This window comes from Morus notabilis, unplaced genomic scaffold (assembly GCF_000414095.1).
Source record: "Morus notabilis unplaced genomic scaffold, ASM41409v2 Scaffold337, whole genome shotgun sequence".
Taxonomy (NCBI): domain Eukaryota; kingdom Viridiplantae; phylum Streptophyta; class Magnoliopsida; order Rosales; family Moraceae; genus Morus; species Morus notabilis.
The window spans coordinates 545,702-569,355 of NW_010359286.1; the positions used below are offsets into that span (position 1 = coordinate 545,702).

Here is a 23,654-nt window from a genome sequence, read left to right on the forward strand (position 1 = left end):
ACTTAAAAAAATTCTTTTTAAAAAACAAATCGTAAATAAGTTTTATGTTTGAGTTTCGAGTAACTAGAGGAGTGGGCCAGACCAAATTGATCATGGGAGAAACACAATATTCAGATTAAAAAGAAGTCGAGGCAAAGACCATTATTATTACAAACACAAACTAAATTAAACCGAGAAAAAAAAAACCACAAATAACAATGACAAATTGTACGTTTGAAATTAGTTTCAGATTGTTTTTAAAAACATTTATGCACTTCTTTTGAGATAAAAAAAAATAAAAACGGTTTACAAATTGTGTTTGTTTAACAAATATTTTGAAAATAAAAACGAAAACGAAAAACAATGAGAATGATTTTTATAAAGGAATTAGAAAACGGTAGAAAATTATTTTCCTTTTTTTGTTTTCATTTTCTAATACTTATCAACAATGTTATAATATATTAATTAACAATTATAACCAAACACGATTTCACTTTTTTACTGTAGTCGAAACAATCTCTTAAAGAATCAACTAAATGTAATTTCAGAATCAGTCTTAAAATGATTCTCAAAATAATTTCATTTTTACTTTTGCACTGAAAATAAAATCATTCTAAAAACGTTACTAAACGGGCCCAAAATTTCTAGCAGTGAGGAGACCAGCAACGCTCGAAACAACAGAAAAATATCAAGCATCGAGTGATGAGATCGGTCTCGCAACAATTAAAATCAACTTCAAGAGATCGGCCTCATAGAAATCGGCCTAAAAAATATGGATTTTCTTCAAAACAGATATTTGACTTTTGGGGAGATAAGGCAGAAACAGGCATGTGGAGATTTTTGTCTCTCCTCCTGCGCTCATCACTTTCGCAGAAAATGGGTGTGACCCAATTAATTAGAAGGATTCTACCTCCTATCACTAAAAGTAGGGGTCAATGAAGATAGAAAATTCACTTTTCAGACTTTCAATTTTTCGTCTCTTAGAGAAAAGAGAAACCAAGAGAGTTTCTTTTGGCATGAAAGAATTAAGGATTTTCCTAATCAACCTACGGTAAAATTCTTATTCTCGTTTTACACACACACACATATATATATATATATATGCATTTAATTAATGTATTTACAGTGATTTGTTCAAAAGTTTTTGAAAAAATTATTTCCGCGTATTGGTTTTCGAAACGTGAATACATGAAGACGTGCATGGCCAAGACGCATGCTTGCTGTTGTCACACTCACATTCAGGATGAACGTTGACGAGAAGGAATTCTTTTATTTATTATTTATAAGGGCTGTAATTTAAATATTCAAGGGAGATAGTAAAATCCGGTTTTAATTTAGCCAATTGCATATTTTATTTATTATGTTAATAATATTTATGTAATATGTCTATACATCTAACATGTCATATAAGATAAGAAAATGTCTACTCGTGTAACGCCTCTAGGTCGTTACAGTAATCGTAACTAGGGCTGGCAATTCTGGTAGCGACAAGACTCGAAACCCTTACGAAATTAGCGGGTTTAGATTTATCATAAATAGGTCCGGATCAAAATCAAGTCAAACCCGTGAAACACGATTAAATAACGTGTCATTTTCAGGTTGACCCGCCAACCCGCAATTGACCTGCCATAACCCGTTTATTTACCACGCCCCGGGGCAGGAGTCGGTGACGTGAATGCTCGTTTAGGAGTTAAACGTGATTAAATGTTTAATAATTAAAACCAACAGTGAAATATTAAAGAAGTTTTCAAACGAGCCCCACATTTAGCTGAAAATAAATTACAAGAGAGTTACGGGGTCTTCCGCACTCTCTGACATCGTTCAGGGCTTCACCCACAGGACATGCAACATTGTACATACATGAACATGTAAACAACATTACAGACATCAACCACAGTCTAGAAATCCAGAGTTCAGGGTTTACAGAATTTACAATTCTTACACTTGTATACAGGAAGGATGATCACAGTCTTCACTTAATCAAACGGTAGCAACTCAGCTACTCTGCACTGCTCCTAGAGTCGCATGGGAGGAGTTTAATATTTATAAAATAATAAAACATGAGCGAAAGACCCAGTAGGATATATTTTGAAATAACTTTATAAACAAATAAATAAATGAATGAGTAAATAAATAAATGAATAAACAATGAAATAAATATAGACATTCAGCTCTAACACAACAGCCGGAACCTCACATCCTTTTTCTCAAAGGAAATATAATTGAAAATCTCGGTATTCCAGGCATCAGCAAGTAATTTATACTATGATAAATTACTTACACAACCACAAGCACAAGCCTTTACACCCGCGAGCCGGGTTTCGGGTTCTGCCCCCAAGGATGCACTCTCCACATCCTATTTAAGCCATCAGCCGATTTACCGATTCGCAAGATCTCTTGTCTTAAGAAATCATTCATTAAGCTTTATGAAATAGTTCATTATAATTCCAATAGCTAAAATCAAGTTATTGTTTTTAAAACATGCTTTTCTTTCGCAAACATGCCCTTTCTTTAAAACATTTACTAGGCCAAAACTCTTTTGAAAACAAGCTATCAAAGAAAGGGATAAGGAATCTTACCTCTCAAGTACCAAACCTGTTACTAGCGATGCACTATTCTGACTTTTGCTTCCTCAAATCCCCTTAATCTGAGTCCTCAGCTAGCACTGGTACAAGATAACACTTTAGGATCCAATTCTCATTCTTAAAGCAATTCAATCTCAATTATATCCTTTGATTTTCTATTAGTGTGCCATAATTCAATTACCGGTTTCATAAACCATTTCATGCTTCAAATCATCATTCCAAGAGTTTTAATATCAAAATATGGATTAAAGATGCTAATTCATTTACTCTAGATCCCCAAATGAAGCTAATTTGGGTTCTCTTAAAAAATTGGGGTCAAAACAGGGTTTTTCAAGCAAAACAAGGTCAAACCCCGTGTACACCGGTCGACCGGTGACAAAGCAGTGCAACACCACCGGTTGACCGGTGGTGTGCAATTCGGTCGACCGCATAGGTCGACCAGTGGAATCAGTGCAGTCCGGTCGACCGCACAAGTCGGCCGGTGGAGGACAGCAGGGCGAGGAAACTCACCAAATCAGTCTGAAAACCTGCAAATCTGAGTCTAATCTGAGATATTTTAAAGGGAAATCACCCAATCCAGGTTCCAAATGATAAATACAGTCCAAAGAACCAAAGATCTTAAATTTCTACCATGATTTTACTCAAAATCCATTTCGAACCAAAATAAGTTTTTAAATCTGAAAAATCAGAGATTCAAGAGAAGTTTTTCAGAAATCTTACCTCAAATCTGTCTCTTGACGTTGAAAACTTCTTAAAATTTTCCTTTGGTTCGAAATCCAGTTGATTTGGTAAAGATTTGAACGGGAGAGAGACAGAAACAAACGGGAGAGAGAGAGGAACAAACGAGAGAGAGAGAGAGAGAGTGGAAACGACATGAAAGAGAGAGTGCACGGGAAGGAAAAAGGGAAAGAAGAAAAAGAAAAGGAAAAGAAAATAAAAAGAAAAACAGGTGTCAAAATATTTAAAATGACAGTTTAGAAATGTGCCCACACACACTTCTGGGATAAAATATAATTACTGAGAATATTTAAATACCTTAGAATTATTTAAATTTACACGTCAGAAACATTTAATAACCAATAATTAATTAATTAAACCAGATTATGCACACTAATAAATCTTAATTACGTTAATTAATCTCGTTTAATTCTTCGGGGTGTTACATTATTAAGCGTGTCATATTTGGGTAACACGAATATACAACCTGTTTATTACCCGTTTATTACCCATTTTATAAACAGGTTCAAAAATAGGTTTAGAATTAGGTTAACACGATCCATTTATCACCTATTTTATAAACAAGTTTAGAAATAAGTTAATACAGCCCATTTATCACTCATTTTATAAACGGGTTGACATGTAATCAACGAGTTGACACGACACGTTTATGACCTGTTTAATAAACGGGTTATTCGTGTCGTGTCGTGTCAACCCGCCAATATACAGGTCGTGTTTGAGTTTTGTATTTCGACACGATTAATAAACAGGTTGTGTTCGTGTCAGACCTATTCGTATCAACTGAAGAGCTCAACACGATACGAACACGACCTGTCAACAAAAATTGTCACCCCTAATCGTAACTTAACATTCATAATCTTATTTTAAAAGGAGAAAAGTATAAAATGAAGTTGCGTAAATAACGAAAAAGTAACACTTTAATACCGAAAGAATTTCAAAATAATCATAACCAAAGCAACTTATAATACGACGAAACTGACTTTAATGTATACTTACTAAATTTACGGTGGGAAAATGGCTTGTGAGTGACCGGGTCAATCCCCATGTTAGAAAGCTTCTTCTTGAGCTTGGTGTTGCAATGGTTCTTCTTTCAAGGCTTGATGCTTGAATTTGACTATTTGAGCGACAGAAAGTGAAGCTGACGACAAATGTGAATTGTGTGAATGGGCTTTCAGAATTTGAAGCAGTTGACATGTTAAACATCATAGTGGTCCGCAAAAAGTGGACGTGTAGTCATCGACTAAGAGAAATTGTTTTTAAAATAATTATTTTAGTTAGTTAATAAATAACAAATTATTATTATCACTATAAAATATGATATTTCCCACGTTCTCTCGACTTTTTTGCATGGCATGATGGAAAAACGGCCCGATAATAATTTACTAATTTAGATATATAATTTAATAGAGGTTTAAAATCAATATCAAGTATTTATTTAGCTTCAGTATATTTTAAGCTGATGAACAAACAAAACCGTAGTAAAACTTAATTCTGATTAAAGTGTTAACCACTCCACTAATCGATTGCTACCACGTCATAATCAACCCTCATAAAAAGCAAGCCTCCTTTTCCGTTTAGAACACAACAAACTCTCCTCCTTTTTAATAATTTCCTTTTTTTTTTTTTTTTTTAGATCACCCTTTAAACGTTAGCATTTTACGAATACCAATCTAACCCACAAAAACAAAAACAAAAGAATATATATATATAAGGAAAAAATTAAATTTTTGTAGGGAAAACAAAACCAGTTTTTTGAAAGAAAAATGAAATTTTTTTATAGTCTAAAAAATATATTTTTTCTTAATTTAAAAATATCTTGATATTATACTTCAACCAATTTTTATCTTTTTATTGCCTTTAATTTCCCACATCCTTAACATATATATACACATATAAATTTTCATTTTAATGCTATTAAAGACCCACAATATTAATAAAAATACGTTATCTCACACGGTTAAATTAAAAAAAATAAATAAATAAATTGAGAAGAATCATTTTGGAAAGTTTAAGAAACGGATTAAAAGTTTTTTGGGTTGCTTTCCTTTAAAGCATGCCATTACCTATTGGCCATAGCATCAAAGCAATTCCGTTTCTTTCACTTTCACTCGCTCTTTCTCTCTCTAAATTCCAATTCTTGAAAGAGAAAGAGACCCAACACGTTTCTCTCCACATTCTCCACAAATCCCATACAAATTCACCTCTCAGAATCCCAGATCCCAAATACCCAGAAAACCAAAATAAATAATCCAATCTTGGGTTTCTCTCTCTCTCTCTCTCTCTCTCTCTCTAACTTTGAGTGTTGTTTTTTCTAGAGAGAGAAGATGTGTTGTGGAGGGAGGATGTGCATGCTGTGCACGTGCTTGATACTGTTGGTGATCCTCATCGGTTTGCTGTTTGGGTTCGGAGTGTTCAAGAATGGATTCCACAAGCTCAAGGACACCGTTGATTTCTGTGATCCAACGGTCCATGGCTCTTTTTGTGGTACGGGGAGGCCCTTCTTTGCTCCTCCACCTTTCTAGTTTTTATTAGCTTTTTTTTTTTTGAATATATAATTGTTTTCTATGTCATCTTTTTCTTTTCTTAATTCTTTTGGGATAATTATATGTTGATCCTATTGCAATAATTATATGCTTCATTCTTGGTCCTTCATTATGGCCAATTCGTTTGTGTATAGTCACTGATTTTATATGAATTTTGGTGGCTTATTTTGGATAATTTTTTGTGTATATTAGATTATTGATTTTAGATCTATTATGATTGATAATTTTCTTGGATTATTTTATATTCCATTTGTTTTAATGAATTCTTGAACTATATGTTCAATTCATTGATCATGGTTCTTTCGAACAAATAATAATCATAATTCATAAGGGAAAATGGTAATTATCAATTTAGGGACAAAAACGTAATTCATCACTATTAATTGCAGCGTTCAAAATTATAAGACCGTTGGTTTTGTATGCTACTAAAAAGGTTACAATTCCAATGCGACTATTATAATAATTTTGTTTTACGATTAATCTAATCTAAAAATTTAGATATTGATCCCAATATTTGCTTCAGTATTTGAATTTTCATCAACCAAGTCCTACCATTTCCGCAGTAAATACTTTGCTCAATAAGTTTTGCCAACTTTTGTGTTTCTTTTTTGTTATGTTATTCTCACAATTTCCTTGTTCTTTTCAAGTTGTACCAACATAAGGATATCCTGTCCTTTCAAAAGCTAGCATAATTATTGAGACCATTTTAAGACTCATTTAATTCACTTATTTAAGTTTTTAATTCGAATTAAAATGTGACTTTATGTGAAAACTTTTTATTATAGTAAAAAAGTTAAATATGATTATTTTTTAAAGTTTTTTACTGTATCAAAACTCGAATTCTAAACTTGAATCGATGAAATGAACGGGACCTTAACTACTTATAATTCATACGGCGTAATTTTGAACAGTCAAATCTAATTGAGATTCAATATGATTTTAACGTGATCTAATAGTTCGAAACTATGCAATATGTAATGACGAAAGTACAATTGTCTCCGTTACTCCAAAATGATTCTATGAGAACAAAAAAAGGGGCAGAAAGTACACCAAATCAAGATGTGTAGTAGTACTCTTTAACCAATAATGGCTTCTCACTTTTTTCACTCTTTAATACCAGAAAGCACAGTTTTACAACAAGGGGTCGCGCACCACGGGCGCGCCTGCCTGTGAGAGAAAGCAGGCATGCGCGTATGACTGTCTCATTCCTTCCGCTGATGGGGCAAAAATGGAAAACCCATCTACATATAATAGCATTAGGAGCTCACATCAAAATTGGTTTTGACATTGGCAATCCAACTTAATAACCTAAGAATCCTACACAAATCCATTCAGCGGCTCTCCTTTTGACGATCTCTTCTGTTGGTCTGCATCGTAATGTTGAAAAGCAGCATCCAGGGCCTGCACCGAAATGATCTGTTTAATTATTTCTTTGACCGAAAACTATTGAGAAAATCACAAAATTCATCCTTCAGTTCCGGTATAATTTGATTATGTAGTTAAGCTGAAAATTGTAGAGGCGTTGATTCACCTGATGCATTGGCCGAACTAGAAGGGAAACCTTATGCCGAAAGTCGGATTGCACGGATTCCTTTATTTCCTGTATTAACAAGCATGAGATTTCACCAAACTCCTTTCAATGTTTTTCAACCGAGAAAATAACGGAACAACAAACTGTTTTTGAGGGCGGCTAAAGAGATACCTCAAGCTGCCGGTAAGTTTGTGACATGGCATCCTTTAATCTGCTCACCTGCACGTCATCGACTGAATGACTTCCAAAAAGTATTAAAACGAAACAAAATGAAAACAGATGGTTAAACAAAATTAAGAACTCACCTTTGTGTGAAGAGATGTTGTAGTAATAGGATATGAAGACCAGAAATGTCTCAGTAATTCCTGTATGGACATCCAATGCTGGCAAGAAATAAAAAAGGTTCTCATCAACATGACAACTAGGAAAAGTAACCAAAGCATGCACAAAGAAAAGGAAAAGGAAAACTAATCTCAACTCACGTGCATAAGCTCATGTTTTGTTGTGTTAGGCAAACCGTCCAGAATACTCTCCCGAGAATTCTTCCCTAGTTGGAACTTGGAGCTGGATATATTCTGGGTCAATCCATTTAGAACCTGCACCATAGAGATGAGGAGCTGTAACTCTCTAGCTGTAGAAATACATATGGATGGTTTATACACATAGCTGTAGAAATACGTATGGTTGGTTTATACATATGGTTGGTTCATACGCATATCCTAGCTTGAATGATCATGAAGAAAGATTTTTTACCGAAAGAGCAACTTCGGGTTTGACTATGGGGTCACTCAATCCCATCGTCTTTATTTTAGATATCGAATCCCTCAAAGAGCCATATGCTTCATCAATGCTGAGGTTGCGCTTTGTTTGTTCCATCTTATTCCGTGCATCATCCAAAGTTTTAAGCGCATTAGCTTGTTGTGCATCAAAGTAGTCGCGAGGATCCTGGTTTGAAATGAATTACATGAGTTACATGCACAAATGAAAGACGTGATTATAATAATGATAGTGCAAACCTTGATACAGAGTGGGGCGAAAGGATGATCCAGAGGTTCTCGAAGATCCTCTATATCAGTCATCCGAGAAAGCCTATCAAGTCTCTCCTGTGTCTTATCCCCATCAAGTTCTGCAAAACCATCAGGAAAAGTATACAAGAACAAGGAGAAAAAATGAGGTCTTTGAGGAAAAAACTTGAGAAGCGGCTTTCCATCTGAAATAATGAATAAACCATTCTAACCTTGCCTTGATCTCACAAGTGCTTCAGCTACAGTTCGTGGATCTTCCAAGTCCACATCTGCAGTCAAGTTTATACAAGGCAATGTTATCTAGCGAAACCTAACGACTAATGAGTCTCGGCAGGTCAAACAATTGGCATTGGTTATCTTCTATATTATCATCCACTTAAAAGAAGGAATGTAACAGAAATAGGCAAGATATTGCATCTACAGCTTAAAAAAATAAAAAATAAAAAAAATAAAAAATATTGGTAAAAAATTGGTGGATTAGAAAGTCTTACCTACAGTTCTCCCTTCAAGAACAACAGCACCTTGTCGGTTAAGATCTTGTGACAAAGTTCTCATGTATTGCTCATGCTGCGTTTCACTTATTTCCTTGGTACCGTCACGGAAAATTCCATGGTCCTGAATATCAAAAGAGGGTTAAAATAAGTAACTCCAAACTCAAATTATTTTATTATTTATAAGTCCCTTAATTACCATAGTTTTATCACGTGTTGAGTCTATTAACTAAGCTTTATAAGTAGGTCAATCTCAACCAAAGGCAAGTACAAGAAATTCCATAGAAAATAACAGGTAAAAGAAACTTCTAAATAAGGTGTATTGAAAGATGATCTTATCCTACTTACGGGAAGATGAGTGTAATCGTCCCCTAGATCCGCTTCCATGTCTAAAGTAGGATCAACCCGTCTGATCTGCAATCAAGAAATAACCATGAGGACAAAGAAGCTACAAGACTTTGTGTATTATAATCACAAAAAACAAATGCAGCAAAAATGTCAAAAAGGATAAAATGAAAGGGATGGAAAATCACTTTAAAGGATCACCTTCCTACGAGCTTCTCTTGCCAAAATATTGTCTTCCTTCAAGAAAATGGCCAGTTCCTCATCTTCAGCAGCCTCTGCAGCGACTGTAATAGCATTCTTTGTACTATGGAGGTATTCAGCTCTAAAATATTTTGTCCAAAAGTCCTTTTCAGTCATCTGATACTCACAGACACAGAAAATATCAAAGCATGCTTTTAGAATAATCACATCTAGTACCTAGGCCTAATAAGAAACAAATAAAGTCGAGGACAAGGATAAACATTAGAGGAATAATTTCTTAAGCATCTGCAATACCTTACTGGGAACAAGATTAAGGAATGCCTGGTGAACAGCTGGTTTTAGAACAAAAATCTGAAAGATGAAAACAACCATATAATTCAGCAACAATACAAGCAACACATAAAAGTTTTGTACCATTACCAGCTACTTGAATACCTATATTATTTCCAAGATTAGAAAACCAAGGAAAGGACTAAAGGGGCATACATAGAACCGTACCTGGTATTTGATCTCTGGTGTCAAATTAAATGTAACCTTGTTTGTCTTCGTACACCCAAAAAAAAAAAAAAAAAAAAAAAAAAAAAAAGGGTCTGGTGTCAAATTAAATGTAACCTTGTTTGTCTTCGTACACCCAAAAAAAAAAAAAAAAAAAAAAAAAAAGAGAGAGGAAGAATCAGCAAGTATAAGATAATAAAATAATAGTAATAACATTAAGAACTAAGGAACATTTTTCCCCTTAAAAAACGTGTTAGAATAATTTCATCACTAAGGCACCAAACTGGCAGAATTAAAACCTTAACAGAATGCAGTAAATTCACTTTAGAGAGAGAGAGAGAGAGAGAGAGAGAGATTCTACCCGACCATCAGCCATAGGCTTGGTATCTAATATCATTGTACTTTTGAAACCAACCCTTTGTTTTAACTTTCCGCGGTTATCCACATCAAGCAGTTTCTGTAATTATATATAGGGGGAATAGATATCACTACATCACAACCTTTAAAGGAAACTCAATTTCAAAAGCAATGGGAAAAACAACATCAGATTAAGACACTTAATTTCAGTAAAAATAACTTACCTTCCTCGTTGCCCAGAACTCAGATTCTGTCAACACACCACCAATCACAAATTGTTTATGAAGTTTCTGCAACTCGCTGTGGATGTATAATATTAGTACTCCACACAGAAAGTTCAAAAAAATAAACTATTAGCCAAATCATAGCTTCTAGTCCTGCCAAGCCCCTAATCCAAACTGGATACATATATATATATATATATATATATTTGTACAGGGTAATATAAAATATATAATTATGATAAAAGACCTCAATTTTATCCCTGCCAAGCCCCTAATACAAACTGGATACATATATATATATATATATATATATATATATTTGTACAGGGTAATATAAAATATATAATTATGATAAAAGACCTCAATTTTTCATGAAGGCCATTTAGTCTATGCCGTTTTATCGCCTAGGTACAGAAAGCTATATTACCTATCTTCTCGCAATAGATTCATCCGAAGCTCCATTTCTGCCGTGCTGAGTTGTTCATCAGGAAATGAAACTGCAGATTTCTCAGAAGCAACTTTCGTAGAGGAGGTGACTTTCGCAGTAGAAGCAGCTTTTGCAGCTTCTCCAGACTTCGCAAGGGCATTTCCTATACAATGATAGAGCAATCACATAATAAAAAAATGCAAAATGAGCACGATGATTAAGAGAATTGGGCTGGTGAGTATCACTATTTGAAATAGCTACATATAAGATACCATTTAATGGTTTTTTAATGAGATTTACCCACAAATTCTCGGTATACATGAAGATCAGCAAAGCTTTGAAACTCGAATATGTAACTTCCACCCTGGCACAACACAGTATTGGAATTTCCACATTGAAGTCCATGAGTAAGGGAAAGAACATTAGCTATATTCTCAAATGAATAAGCAACAGTTTTAAGAAACATGTGGTTAAGAATAAAATATGTGGTTAAGAATCCAAAACTAAAGAAACCTGATCATGGGTGAGATTAAGCCAAGGTGGCTTATTTGATCCCTCCTTAGTATGTTTATGACCTGAACATTAACAAGGCGAGAAGAGGAAAGTGAAGCTATAGAACCGAAACCTACGGAACTTTAGATGGTTAATTTAAACACGTTTTAAGAAACAAGCAGTACCTTTGATGTGTGCAAATTCCACATCCAGCTTTGTGACAGAACTGGGATCATTGGGATTGAATAGGAACTTTTGTTCAGTCTGCACCAAAGCAACAAATGTTTTCAAAAGTCGTTAATAAAACACTTTCTTTTATGGCAAAACAAATACAAAAACCAAAATACTCATAGCTTCAATGACCCACAATTTCTTTCATTTTTAACATAATAGTCAAAGAAATAGATGATAATGTATCATCATCTAATCAATGAAAACAAATAATTTCCAACCATTAGAGTTTCTCAGTACCAAATTCCTCATAATCAATAAAATGAAAAGGAAAAAAATAAAAAAATAATAAAAAAAATAAAAAAAAAACCCCAATAATTCATTTAGTGAAGTAAATCAAATTGCACAACTTAAACGGCAAAAGGCATATAAAAACATAAGCATCATTGATTAGCAAGTAATTACCACTAAAATAAGCACTAATTAACCTATAAAAGCACCATTTAACAAAATTTAAAAAAAAAATAACCAAACAAAGAAAGAGAATTACCATTTTGAGAACACCGGGAGTTCCAGGATCCTTGACAGAAGTCTTGTATTTGGCTCGCTTAATCACTTCTCCACTCGACATCTCCAAGATCCTCAATCCAATCCAATGCTTTCTGAGCTCCAACCAAATCTAGTTACCAAACAAAGAAAGACTATACAAATCATCAAAAACCATTCACACAGTGCTTAATACAAACACTTGATCTATAACATATTCAGGTCAATGTCGATACTACTATACTATTATGGTATAGACATAAATTAGTCAGGAAAACATAAAAGAAACGGGAAGATACTACTTCACATGATAATCAATACATCATACAACCACAATCAAATTATGCAAAGTAGTACCATACTCTAATTGAATTACCCAAAGAAAAAACAAATTTAATTCTGAATGTCAAAACATAGTCTTAAAATAGAGAAAAATATGAAAAAAGCGACGATAAAAAATAATAATAATACACGCGCGCACACACACACACACACTTGTGAATCGATGAGATGAGACTCAAACCGAGAGGATCCAATTAATGATTAAAGGCAAATGCTGCGTTAGAACCATACAAAATCAACTTCCAATCCAGGGAGATCGGAGATATGAAACAAGAGTTGAACACAACTTTCAAGATGGGGAGGTTGACAAAATTGATTCGACAGACAGAAAAACCACCCCAAAGGGTATAAGAAAACGGTTACAAATGATTCAAATATGAAAGAATTAAGGTTACATAATACACTTAAACAGAGAGAATTTGTTAGAATTCCCAACCAAACATATCGAAAAGTTTCAATAAAGTCAGAGAGAGAGAGAGGATGAGAGACCTTCTAAAACTCAGGAACGCAGGGACCAGAATGAGAGCATTCGAAGGTGGGGTTACTCAGCAGAATTCTACATACAATTCTTCCGATTTGGGCGTGAACGGAAAGTATTATTTCGAGATCAAAGACGACAACTTTACCAGAGCAGCGAAATAGATGAAGAAGATTTACTGCTGCTGAATATGTAACGGGAACCCCTTTTTGCACATATAGACCCGTACTGAACACCCATTGCACATTCAAATCCCTTATAAAAAATAAAAAAGGACTAATTACAAAATTCCCACCAAATTATAACCCTTATAACACTTTATTCATCAATTTTTAAAACATAATATTCGTTCTTCTTAAACAATAAAATATTAACAAAAAAACCTCTCAGATAAATTTTTATGAAAATTGACATTTAATTAATTATTTTAAGGATATTTCGATAACTCTATGATTTGAATTTAATATGAATTCAAAACTAATTTTAATTCGAACTTTTAATTATTAAACCTCCATCATTAATTGTGTTAGTGAAGAAGATTTATTTTTTTAGTTATATTGTATGTAAATTAGACTGAAAAAATTAGGGTGTGTGGTTAAAATAGTACTTGTGCTTTAAATTATTTAACAACAACTGTTATTCATTTGACACATGTTAAAAAATGTTAAGTTTCTTAAGAGAGGGGGTATTTTTTTTATCATTTCATTGTTTAGAGAGAATGAATGTTACGTTTTAAAGATTAGGAAATAAAATGTTATAAGTGACATAATTCAAAGAGAATATTTGTAATTAATCCAAAAAATAATTTAATTATATATGATTTTTCTTTATTTGACGTTAAAAGATATGAACACCTTTATTTCCTATTTGAATATGACTGTAGTAAAATTTCAATAAATTAATATTGGATAAATAAATAATCTCAATTAAATAATAAAATTTTATGGTCTGGATTTAGACCAATGTACTAAATTAATAATTTCACAAAATGCATAAAATAATAAATATTTTTGAATTCCTTTAGGGTCCAATAAAAATGTGAATTAATTATTAATCAAATACAAATATAATAATAAAAAACATATAGAATTCATTGTGTCTATGTATGTATTTATGACTGCTATTTCTTCAAAAACTGTCGCAAACTCTTCACATGGGTCTATTTGTATTTCCTTCACATGGGTCTATTTGTATTTCCTTCACATGGGTCTATTTGTATTTCACTAAAAAAAAAAAGAAGAAAAAAGCCTGTTAAATCGAATTTCAAATCTTCTTTTTTATTGGATCAAAAAACAAACAAAACAAACAAAAATCAGTTATTATACATATGGGAGAAGAAAATTTTCTAAGAGGCTAAGAGGATTTATAAATTTTGCTGTGTATCAGTTGAGGAGTGAGATACTTTTTATAAGGCTTAGCGGAGATAATGACTTTATTTCTTTCTAATGTCAGAGAAAAGACTTCCTAACATCTTGAAAGTTTTTTCAATTTCATAGGAGTATTTTGAGAGTCAATTTCTCATTCCTCGTTCACCATATTAAGCATATGAATATATGATTTTGATCTCCTTATAACAGAGAATACAAATCTAAATTGAACCTCACTAACACGAAGTAGGTCCTACACAAAATTGAGCCTCAAAATAGTATCTCGAAAAAGAATTTCTAAGCGATTATTTCAACATTCCCTTTTTAAGTTTTTTTTATATAGAAAATTAGTTCATAGATAGTAATAGGATCAAATGTTTGAAGTAATTATATAAAATGTCTACTATCGAAGGGGTGATCTAAGAATGTCTACTATTATACAATACTATAAAAATATCTATTTGTACTTATTAATGTATTTTTTATTCCTGATTTACTGATCTTATGGTCTATTCTAGGCATGATCTTTATATGGACTTTTTTTTTGCAATCTTTATATGGACTTTTTTTTTTGGATTTTATTTTTCATAATAGTAATATGCTTTTTTTTTTCTGATATATTATGGGTTTGACTTTCCCACCCATAATAACATTTTGATTTTATGATCCAATATATATTATTATGTGGTTTACTTTCCTTGTTTGGTAACTTTTTTTATTTTGCTGTATTACATTAAATGTGATATTGATATGTTTACATTAAATATAATTTTTGGGCTTCTAAGTATATTTATATAACATTTATTATATACCTGATTACTTTTTGAAATTTTATATATAAATGTTACGAATAAATTGATTTATTAATTGCGAATGTTTACATTCCTAACACCTTCATGAATTGCATGCATGATCCCCATTCTTATTATCATTAATATTTGGTATTTCATAACCTTCATAACCTCTCAAGTTCCAACTGTTAACACTCCATTAGAAGTACTTTATTGTTGTAAGTACTTGAGGCTTTCGGCCTCTCTTACTTTATGATTCTTGGCCTATATATATTCTTTGAGGCTTTGAGAGCTTGTATTTGTACAAAATGTGAGTTGGTGAGTTCTAATTATAATAATGTTGAATGGTTAACTATAATAATAGAACAACACTTTAAAATATCTTTATAGTATTAGTTGGTGAGTTATATGTCACGTTATGATCATTATATGCCTAACTTAGTGGAATCTCATTAACTAATATAAGTCTTCTAAAGTGACTGTAAACCCTACTCGCCTCATAATTAAGCTAAATTGGATATCTTCTCGTTTTTTTCTTAAATAAAGTTATAATTATCTTAGTGTGACAATATTGAATAAACTTTGTATATCAAATTGTAATTAATAAGTGTAGTTTTTGAGAGAGAACCGGTAAGATTGGTACCTTTTAAGCCTGGTAAGTTTGGCAAGACCGATTGTTGTCCGTCAGATCTTATCAATTGTAATATCTAGTGAAACAATCATGACACATTTGTTTTCTCATTAAATAAGATTGGGGCGGTATATTTTTTTTAAATAAATATAAATAATTTTTTTTAGCATTTGTCTTCTTAACTAAACTTTATGTATCATGTTAATAACTGATGAATTATAAAATAAATTTAGAAAAATAAATTTTGTTATTAAAGAATATTAAAATAAATAATAATAAAAGAAGGCTAGTAAGATCAATAAGACCGGTCTGCATAGTCCTATCAGTCTTACTGATCTTACTTGGCCTTACAACGATCTCCTTTGAATTTGTGGATTTTATAGGTTGAAATATTGTGCAAAGTAGGATGAATCATTATTGTTTTTCCAAATTAAACTCCTATGTATGAATTCCCAATCTTTTGAACAATAATTTAAAGCAAAAATAGGAGGGTTTGAGATTAATTTTCCAAAATGCTAGAGATTTCACAACCTGTGGATTCCTCTATTTCTTTATTTGCAGAAATCAACACCTGAAGTGTGTACGCGGTGGAGGACGTTCACCGGAGTATAGGGATGATGGTTTTGGTGGTGGTGGGCAATTCTAGTGGAGGGAGGATTACGTTTCTTTGATGCTTTTTTCAAGAAGAAAAGGACATATATATATATATATTTTTTTTTTTGTAGGAAGAAGATGGTACTTTTATTTTCTTTTTCTTTTAATTTTAATATTTTATTTTATTTTTTATTTCTAAAGGGCATTTTGGAAAAAAACAAAAAATTCATTAATAAAGGAGGTCATCATTGCAACGTTATCATATTGGAGGTTAATGATTAACATAATGGTCATTGTAATCCTAAATTTGCAAAGAACCCGTATGGGAATCCTAGTCCCACAGGAAAACGCCAAACGGGAGTTAATGCTGATATAATATATTAAATATCAAATAATCTTATCGAATTCATGTGCGAGAGAAATAAAAAATCAACTTTAGACGGTTCTCTAAACACGTTTGATTTATGTATTTAAAATTATAATTTAAAATTATTTTTATTTTATGTCAATAATTTATTAAAAGTGAAGCGAAAAGAAGTGAATTAATTGTATATTTATGTATTTATAGGTTTCATGATAACGGTAGGGTTTTTTTTTTTTTAGAGAGATTGGAGAAGAGAAAGGCTGTAATTTTTGCTTGGTTGTGAATTGTACGGAGAGCGAGGAATAATAATAAGGAAGGAGAGAGATTACGAGGAATAATAGGACGTTAAAATAGTGAAAACGACATCATGCCTTTTCTAAAAGTCCACATGTACCAGCCCAGCCCGTGAATGGAACGGCAGTCCCCCAAAAGTCGGGTTCGATACTAGAAAAGGCCCATACGACTAGTTTTGCGTTGTCGTGTCGTGTCCAACAATTCACTACGTTTAGTTTCAGATCTTTGTCGTTTCCTTTAAATTCAATAATCAATTTGCCTAAAAAAATAATCCAAAAAATCGGTAATTGTGATTTTTGAGCCGCAAAAGAATCTCCTTTTATTTTTTTATAATTAAATAAAACATTAAATTAAATTCCTTATAGACGAAGACTTCAAGGCTCAAAGCTAAGCTAATGAACTCAGAGGTTAAATTTAAGATTTGAGCGCAAAAATTCCAACTGAGAAAGACACAAATCCCGAGGAAGAGAGAGAGAGAGTTTTTAGAGAGAGAAAGATGAAGATCACCGTAATGACGGCCGACGAGCAGATCGTTAGCTTGGATGTCGATCCTCATGAAACTGTAATTACGTTTTTCTTCCTCTTAATCTGTTTCTGTTCATCGATTTCTTTTATATATTATTAAAAGTTTCAAATTTAGGTCTGACATTGATTTTCTGTTCCGTTACTCTAGGTTGAAAATGTTAAAGCTCTGCTTGAGGTGGAGGTAAGATTTTTTGTTTTTTTTTTTTTTTGTTTTTTTTTTGGGTTCTTTTCTGTTAAATTCATGTGTTTTTATTGTAGTTCTTCTGTAGTGAAAAATGGTTGGATTTTTCGTTGAATGAGGAATCTGATGAAAAAGGGGAAAGATTGAATTTTTATGTTATTTTTAATGCCAAATTCAATATCTGGCTTTGAGAAAGATTGAGAACTTGATATTAAATGGTTGACAAGCAAAAATTTTCTTTTTTTATTTGTTTGCTTATTGCTTATGTATTTGTTTATTGCTAAAAAGTGAACTGTTGATAACCCTTTGACATTTGACTGATAGTACTACATCTTTTAGTATGTAATTTATGATGTTACTTAAGATCGTTGTGTGGATTTGAGAAAGTTTGGGACTTGAATGCTAATTGTGTGGATTTTAGAAAGTTTGGGATTTGAATGCTAATTGTGTACAATTGTTCGATGCAGACGCGGGTGCCACTTCAGCAGCAGCAGCTGCTCTTCAATGGGAGGGAGATTAGGAATTCTGAGAAACTGAGTGCTGTTGGTGTTAAAGACGATGATTTGGTCATGATGGTATCCAATGCCGCTTCCAGGTATGCTTTAAGTCATTTGATTGGAGAACTTGAACTATTTTGTTTTCTATAATCTATAATTTTTGCACTTCATGAGCTTCTTTTTCGGTAGTTTATTGATCCAAAACTGTGCACCTTAGTATTAGACTGAGAAACTGAATTGAATTCTGATGGTATAGAAGATGTTGATTCCGTCATGATGTTATTTAATGCCGCTTCTGGGTATGTTTTATATCATGTCATTGTAATGGAACCTCAAGAAAAGGGATGAACTTGAGATTTCCTAAAATCCATAATTTGTGCACTATATAAACTTCGCATTCTGTAGTTTGTTGATCTAAAACTATTCATGTTAGTGTTAGTCTGAGAAACTGAGTGGTGTTGGTGTTAAAGGTGATGATTAGATGATGATGGTTCAGTCCCTCATCTGAGTATGCTTCTCATATTTCTCTATCAAGTGTTGTCATGGAACCTCACGAAAAGGGGCAAATTTGAACCTATTTGCTTTCCCGAAGTTGATGATTTGTGGACCATATAAGCTTCTTTGTCTATAATCTGTTCATGTAAAAACTATGCATCTTAGTGTTCGTTGCTGACTTTGGAATTTTGTTTCCTGTGGATGTATTTGTGCCTTTTCATCTAACTGTTGGATATTCAAATTACTTCAGTGGCTCTACCAATGATTTGGGGTTGAATCCAGATGGCTCTGCTGTGAACCCTGAAGCATTCCAGAGGCAAATTCGAAACGATTCTAATTTGCTGGCACAACTGCTTCAGGTAAGTGATGGTGTTCTTGGTTGTGAAGCATATACATTAACAAAGTGTTTTGAACAAGAAGAACTCTGTGGCATCTAGTCTAGACTCTAGTCCTTGCATCAAATTTATGATGTTTCGCCACTGCCATCGTAGGCCCTCCCTTTGTCCTTCTAATTCCATTATTTTCCTTTTAAAATTATGAAATATTTGTTTGTGTTTTTTTGCCCCTTGTTTCACAGAATGATCCTGAATTAGCTCAAGCTATTGGCGGGGATAATCTCAATAGATTGCAGGACCTCTTACGAGAGCGTCATCGGCAAAGGTCTGAATATCGGCGTCAACAAGAAGAAGAGATGGTAAGTGGCCTTCTGGACCTTTCTCTGTCCTGTTGTTTGTCCATAGCTTCTCAATTTTTGTTCCTTATTAAATGCTTTTCTGTGTCTCTCTCTGAACTTTGATCGGAACCTTTTTGTTCCTTACCTGTCGTAATTCTTTTTTCATCCTATAATAATACTTTTTCCTTGTTTCTTCAAAAATAAAATAAAATAAAATAAATAAATAAATAAAAATCTGTCCTATAAATTTCTATTTTTTTTTCCTGGAAATATTCAATTTCAACCTTAAATTATATTGCTGCTTAAATTAATAATTATGCCTTCTAATCCTATAGCACTTCCTCTGTGAAGTGTATAAGATGGTACTAGAATTGATTTAACTTTGTAATGATGAGACTGAAAATTTACCTGTATTTTCTATTATTATGTCATGTAGGCCCTTCTTTATGCAGATCCTTTTGATGTTGAAGCTCAAAAGAAGATTGAAGCTGCTATACGTCAGGTGATTATTATTTATTTTTGCACGTGCATGTGTGCCTATACACATGCACTCAAATGTTGTGCACGGCAGGAACTAAAGTAGTACTTGATTGATGCAACTCCATGCTTTCTTTAATCAACTTATAATTTAAAGTAGTACTTGGTTTAGTTTTATCTTTTCCCCAAATAACCGGAGCATATAAATATATATTTTCAGATGTGACTGGTTTTAATATTCTAGACTTTTGCAGAAAGGAATTGATGAAAACTGGGCAGCTGCACTGGAACATAACCCAGAAGCTTTTGCAAGGGTGGTATGTTAATGTTCAACTTCTATCCAAGTATTTCCTTCCTATTTCCCTCCCATCCCCCCCAACCCCCCGCTCTCAAGTGACTGAAATGTTTAATGAAATCTTCAGGTTATGTTGTATGTTGACATGGAAGTTAATGGAGTACCTTTAAAGGTAACTGGAAGTTTAAAATGTCTAAGGGTTTTGATGCCATTTTTCTTTTTGCTTCAGTTCAAATTTGATATGATATCACTTTTTTAGTAGTAGTGTCAATTTTGTTGCTTGTATTATCTTCTAAGTTGTCTGAAATCGTTATATTTTGGGTTCCTTTACTCACAACATTTAGTTCAGATTCTTGTAGGCATCTTATGCTTGTTTGTTTCCGTACTATAGTTGCTAAAGCTTAGATTCTTTTTTTTTTTTTTTTTTTTTTTTTTTTGGGCTTTTTTTTTGGGTTTTTTTTTTTGGGGGGCTTGAAATCTGTCAAACGAAAGTATTATGTAAACAAGTCGGTGGGCTTGTATTTTTTTTTTTTTTTTTTTTTTTTTTTTGGGCCTTTGTTTCAGGCATTTGTTGATAGTGGAGCTCAGTCAACAATTATATCGAAAAGTTGTGCTGAGCGTTGTGGGTATGTATGATTGATAGACTTTATTATTATGTCGGTCTTTGCCATGATAGAACTCCTTTTTTTCTTCACTCTTTTATAAAAGGTTTTCGTGGACTAAACAATTTAAATTTCTGTTATGCATATCCTCCACTTCAGATTTTATAATAATTCTTTGTTAATAAGCAATTGTGAGGTCAATCCTACACTTCTAATCAGAAGAAGTTAGAAATGGCTTTTTATATTTGTTTTGTGCTTTGATACTGATAAGCCTCCTTTGAGATTCACTTATGCACGTAAGAGGAAGACTAGGATGGGAACTTTGGCGAGGTCTAATTTGAACCAAGCTGCTGAGTTGGCGGAAGGGAACTCTGTAACTTTGAAGGATGACAAGGAAGCTGAGGTGGCAGAAGGGACCAAGGGAATTGGTAGCTGTGATGTGGGAGGGAATGACAGTGACGTGGCATTGGGATTGGGGTCAGTTAGTTAGGAGGCAGGGAATAAAACGTGAGCTGAGCCTTAGGGGAGGGCATTGATCGTTTCTCTTGTATTTAGAGTTTAGATGAGCTTAGGCTCTAGGGAATGCAAGGGTCTCTCGAAAAACCCCATATCCTTTTAATTCCTTCTGATTTTTCAGTACAATTTATCAGTAGAATACCGGTTGATCCATCATTTTCCTTTGAGTTCCTGCTGTGATTTGTGTTGATTTCTCTGGTTCTATCAGATACACTAGACAGCTAGATAGTGAGATCTAAGAGAAAAATATGGTGTGATTCGTATCAATTTTGGTTGATAACATTGTTAATGCTGCTAGTTTATCTGCTCAATTCGTTTTTTTTTCCCGATCAACTTTAAAGTTTGTATAATCGCAGCAAGTAGGTAATTTTCTAAAGATATATGCAGCTTCCTCTCTCTTGATCTATTTTTACTTTAATGGAAAACAAATTGTCTATTAAGAGTTAAAATCAGGAAGACCCATTGTTTTATCGGGGGCATGGTATCCACAGGTTGTTGAGGCTTATGGATCAACGTTACAAGGGCATTGCTCATGGTGTTGGTCAATCAGAGATATTGGGTAGAATACACGTAGCTCCAATTAAGGTAATATATCCACCAGCTCTATTTAGTTCATGCTGAAGATAAGATATTTGTTTCTTGGGTTTTACATACCAGAAGAGGCAAGCTTATTTAACCTTTTCCACTTGGTAAAGACTTTTTATTAGCATTGTAAACTATTTCATTATCTTTAATGCAAAGTCTAACATCTTACAATACTGGGGTTTTGTTTTTTAGATAGGGAGTATATTTTACCCTTGCTCTTTCTTGGTACTTGATGCCCCCAATATGGAATTTCTCTTTGGGTTGGATATGCTCCGTAAGCACCAGGTAGCGTTGTTGGTCCATAACTAAAAATACTACCTATCTATCTTGGTGGTTTATATAGTTTTTAATGTTATAGTTTCTGACAATGTCTGTGTGATCAGTGCATTATAGATTTGAAGGACAATGTAATGAGAGTTGGTGGAGGAGAAGTTTCTGTACCATTTTTGCAAGGTTCGTCTTTCTATCAATGTGTGTACTTGTAGCTCAATTACTGTATTCCAATACTCTTATGCATGAGCTGCTTTTTTTCTTTCTTTGGCAACCCGCTCAATCTCTAGAATTATTTTGTATTCAAGCTTTTCGGAAGAGATTAAACGATATGACGTGGTCTATTTTCAGAAAAAGACATTCCCTCACGTTTTCTGGATGAACAAAGGCACTCCAAGCAAGCATCCAGCTCCGAAGCCCCAGTGAGTACTTCATCACTTTTTATGATTTTTACTGAATTTTCTCGATGTTTTGCTGCCCGATGGCATTATTACACTGCTTCTTATTTGTTATATTAAGTGATAACAATACGGTTCAAGTTTAGTTATATATCACCGAGCCCTTCTTGTTACTGTTCAGGTGACATCAGGAACAGCAGGCGACAGAAAAAATGTATCATTGGGAGGCCACTCTTCAGGTTAGTTTTTTAAGTGTGTCTAAAACATTGCTTATTGTTGACCTGCATTGAGTATGCAGAACATACACATTCCATTTAATGATGATTTCCAATTCTCTCAAACGTAAATCTTCGTTGTCTCGGCATGTGGTATCTTTTGGGTTTATGACTTTACTATTTATTGTTTATTCTGTTTCAAGTTTTAACATCACCTTTTGCTTCATTTGGTACAGGAGGTGCTACTCATGGTGGCTCGACTCAGGTAAAGTATTTTTCGGTTTGTGCTTATTTCATTCTCATGTTTACCAATGTGCTTGGGAGAACATCCAAATATCTAGTACTAAGAGAGCGAGGGGTAGACCAAGAATTACTTGAGTTGACGTAGTTAAGCACGACTTTCAAGACCTAGGGCTTCAGGAGGGTCTCGTGTTTAATAGAGCAGACTGGAAACGAGAAATCCATATAGCGGACCCCAATTAATTTGGGAATGTTGTTTTTTGCTTTAGAACTCAATGATTGATTCAAGTTTCGCAGTAAGTAGGTAAACCATCTGACCTAAGATTCTATTTAATTAACTGCGTGCATGACTGCAGGGATCCGATTTCGAAGCCAAAGTTTCGAAGCTTGTGGAGCTAGGCTTTGGAAGAGAAGCAGTCATACAAGCTCTCAAGCTATTCAATGGGAATGAAGAACATGCAGCTTCATTTCTTTTTGGGGGCTGAATGTTGGCACACAATTTGTAGCATTTATTATTTCTTTCCGGAATAATGCTTTTTATTGGGGATTCATTGGAGTAATTCAATGAGGAATTTACATTTTGAAAGAAATTAAATTCCTTGGATAACATTCTGTTTAATCATGCATACTCCTAAAAAACGAGCATTGCAATTCAAATGATTTATGTTTCGCAA

General features: G+C 33.3%; 3 protein-coding genes across 7 annotated transcripts; 2 read left to right on the top strand and 1 right to left on the bottom strand.

Moving 5' to 3' along the window:
• Nucleotides 1–5,320: 5,320 nt before the first annotated feature.
• Nucleotides 5,321–5,867, top strand: LOC21406502. Its single transcript, XM_010094067.2, has one exon. It carries the CDS (start codon nt 5,627–5,629, stop codon nt 5,822–5,824), a length of 198 nt encoding a protein of 65 aa, XP_010092369.1. The 5' UTR covers nt 5,321–5,626; the 3' UTR covers nt 5,825–5,867.
• A 931-nt stretch (nt 5,868–6,798) lies between these two features.
• LOC21406503 (general transcription and DNA repair factor IIH subunit TFB1-1) lies at nt 6,799–13,176 on the bottom strand. 4 transcript variants are annotated; one of them, XM_024162955.1, is made up of 21 exons: nt 12,982–13,176; nt 12,155–12,266; nt 11,619–11,697; nt 11,455–11,516; nt 11,242–11,305; nt 10,942–11,104; nt 10,515–10,590; nt 10,295–10,390; nt 9,937–9,981; nt 9,733–9,789; nt 9,439–9,594; nt 9,241–9,306; nt 8,893–9,016; nt 8,614–8,670; nt 8,393–8,502; nt 8,130–8,321; nt 7,859–7,972; nt 7,682–7,759; nt 7,548–7,595; nt 7,377–7,445; nt 6,799–7,246 (listed from the first exon to the last, which is right to left on the bottom strand). In XM_024162955.1, exons 2-21 carry the CDS (start codon nt 12,233–12,235, stop codon nt 7,163–7,165), a joined length of 1,821 nt encoding a protein of 606 aa, XP_024018723.1. In that variant the 5' UTR covers nt 12,236–12,266; nt 12,982–13,176; the 3' UTR covers nt 6,799–7,162. The 4 variants fall into 4 exon arrangements, with proteins under 4 accessions (XP_024018723.1, XP_024018721.1, XP_024018722.1 ...); XM_024162953.1 differs by having other exon boundaries at nt 12,155–12,283; XM_024162954.1 differs by having other exon boundaries at nt 12,155–12,305.
• Nucleotides 13,177–17,413: 4,237 nt separating this feature from the next.
• Nucleotides 17,414–23,654, top strand: LOC21406504 (DNA damage-inducible protein 1). Of its 2 annotated transcripts, none has more exons than XM_024162957.1 (16): nt 17,414–17,573; nt 17,685–17,717; nt 18,185–18,312; nt 18,960–19,068; nt 19,287–19,403; nt 19,819–19,884; nt 20,114–20,176; nt 20,282–20,326; nt 20,719–20,780; nt 21,764–21,857; nt 22,050–22,142; nt 22,241–22,310; nt 22,479–22,549; nt 22,707–22,764; nt 22,977–23,005; nt 23,337–23,654. In XM_024162957.1, the coding sequence occupies exons 1-16, from the start codon at nt 17,508–17,510 to the stop codon at nt 23,463–23,465; spliced, it is 1,233 nt and encodes a 410-aa protein (XP_024018725.1). In that variant the 5' UTR covers nt 17,414–17,507; the 3' UTR covers nt 23,466–23,654. The 2 variants fall into 2 exon arrangements, with proteins under 2 accessions (XP_024018725.1, XP_024018726.1); XM_024162958.1 differs by having other exon boundaries at nt 22,980–23,005.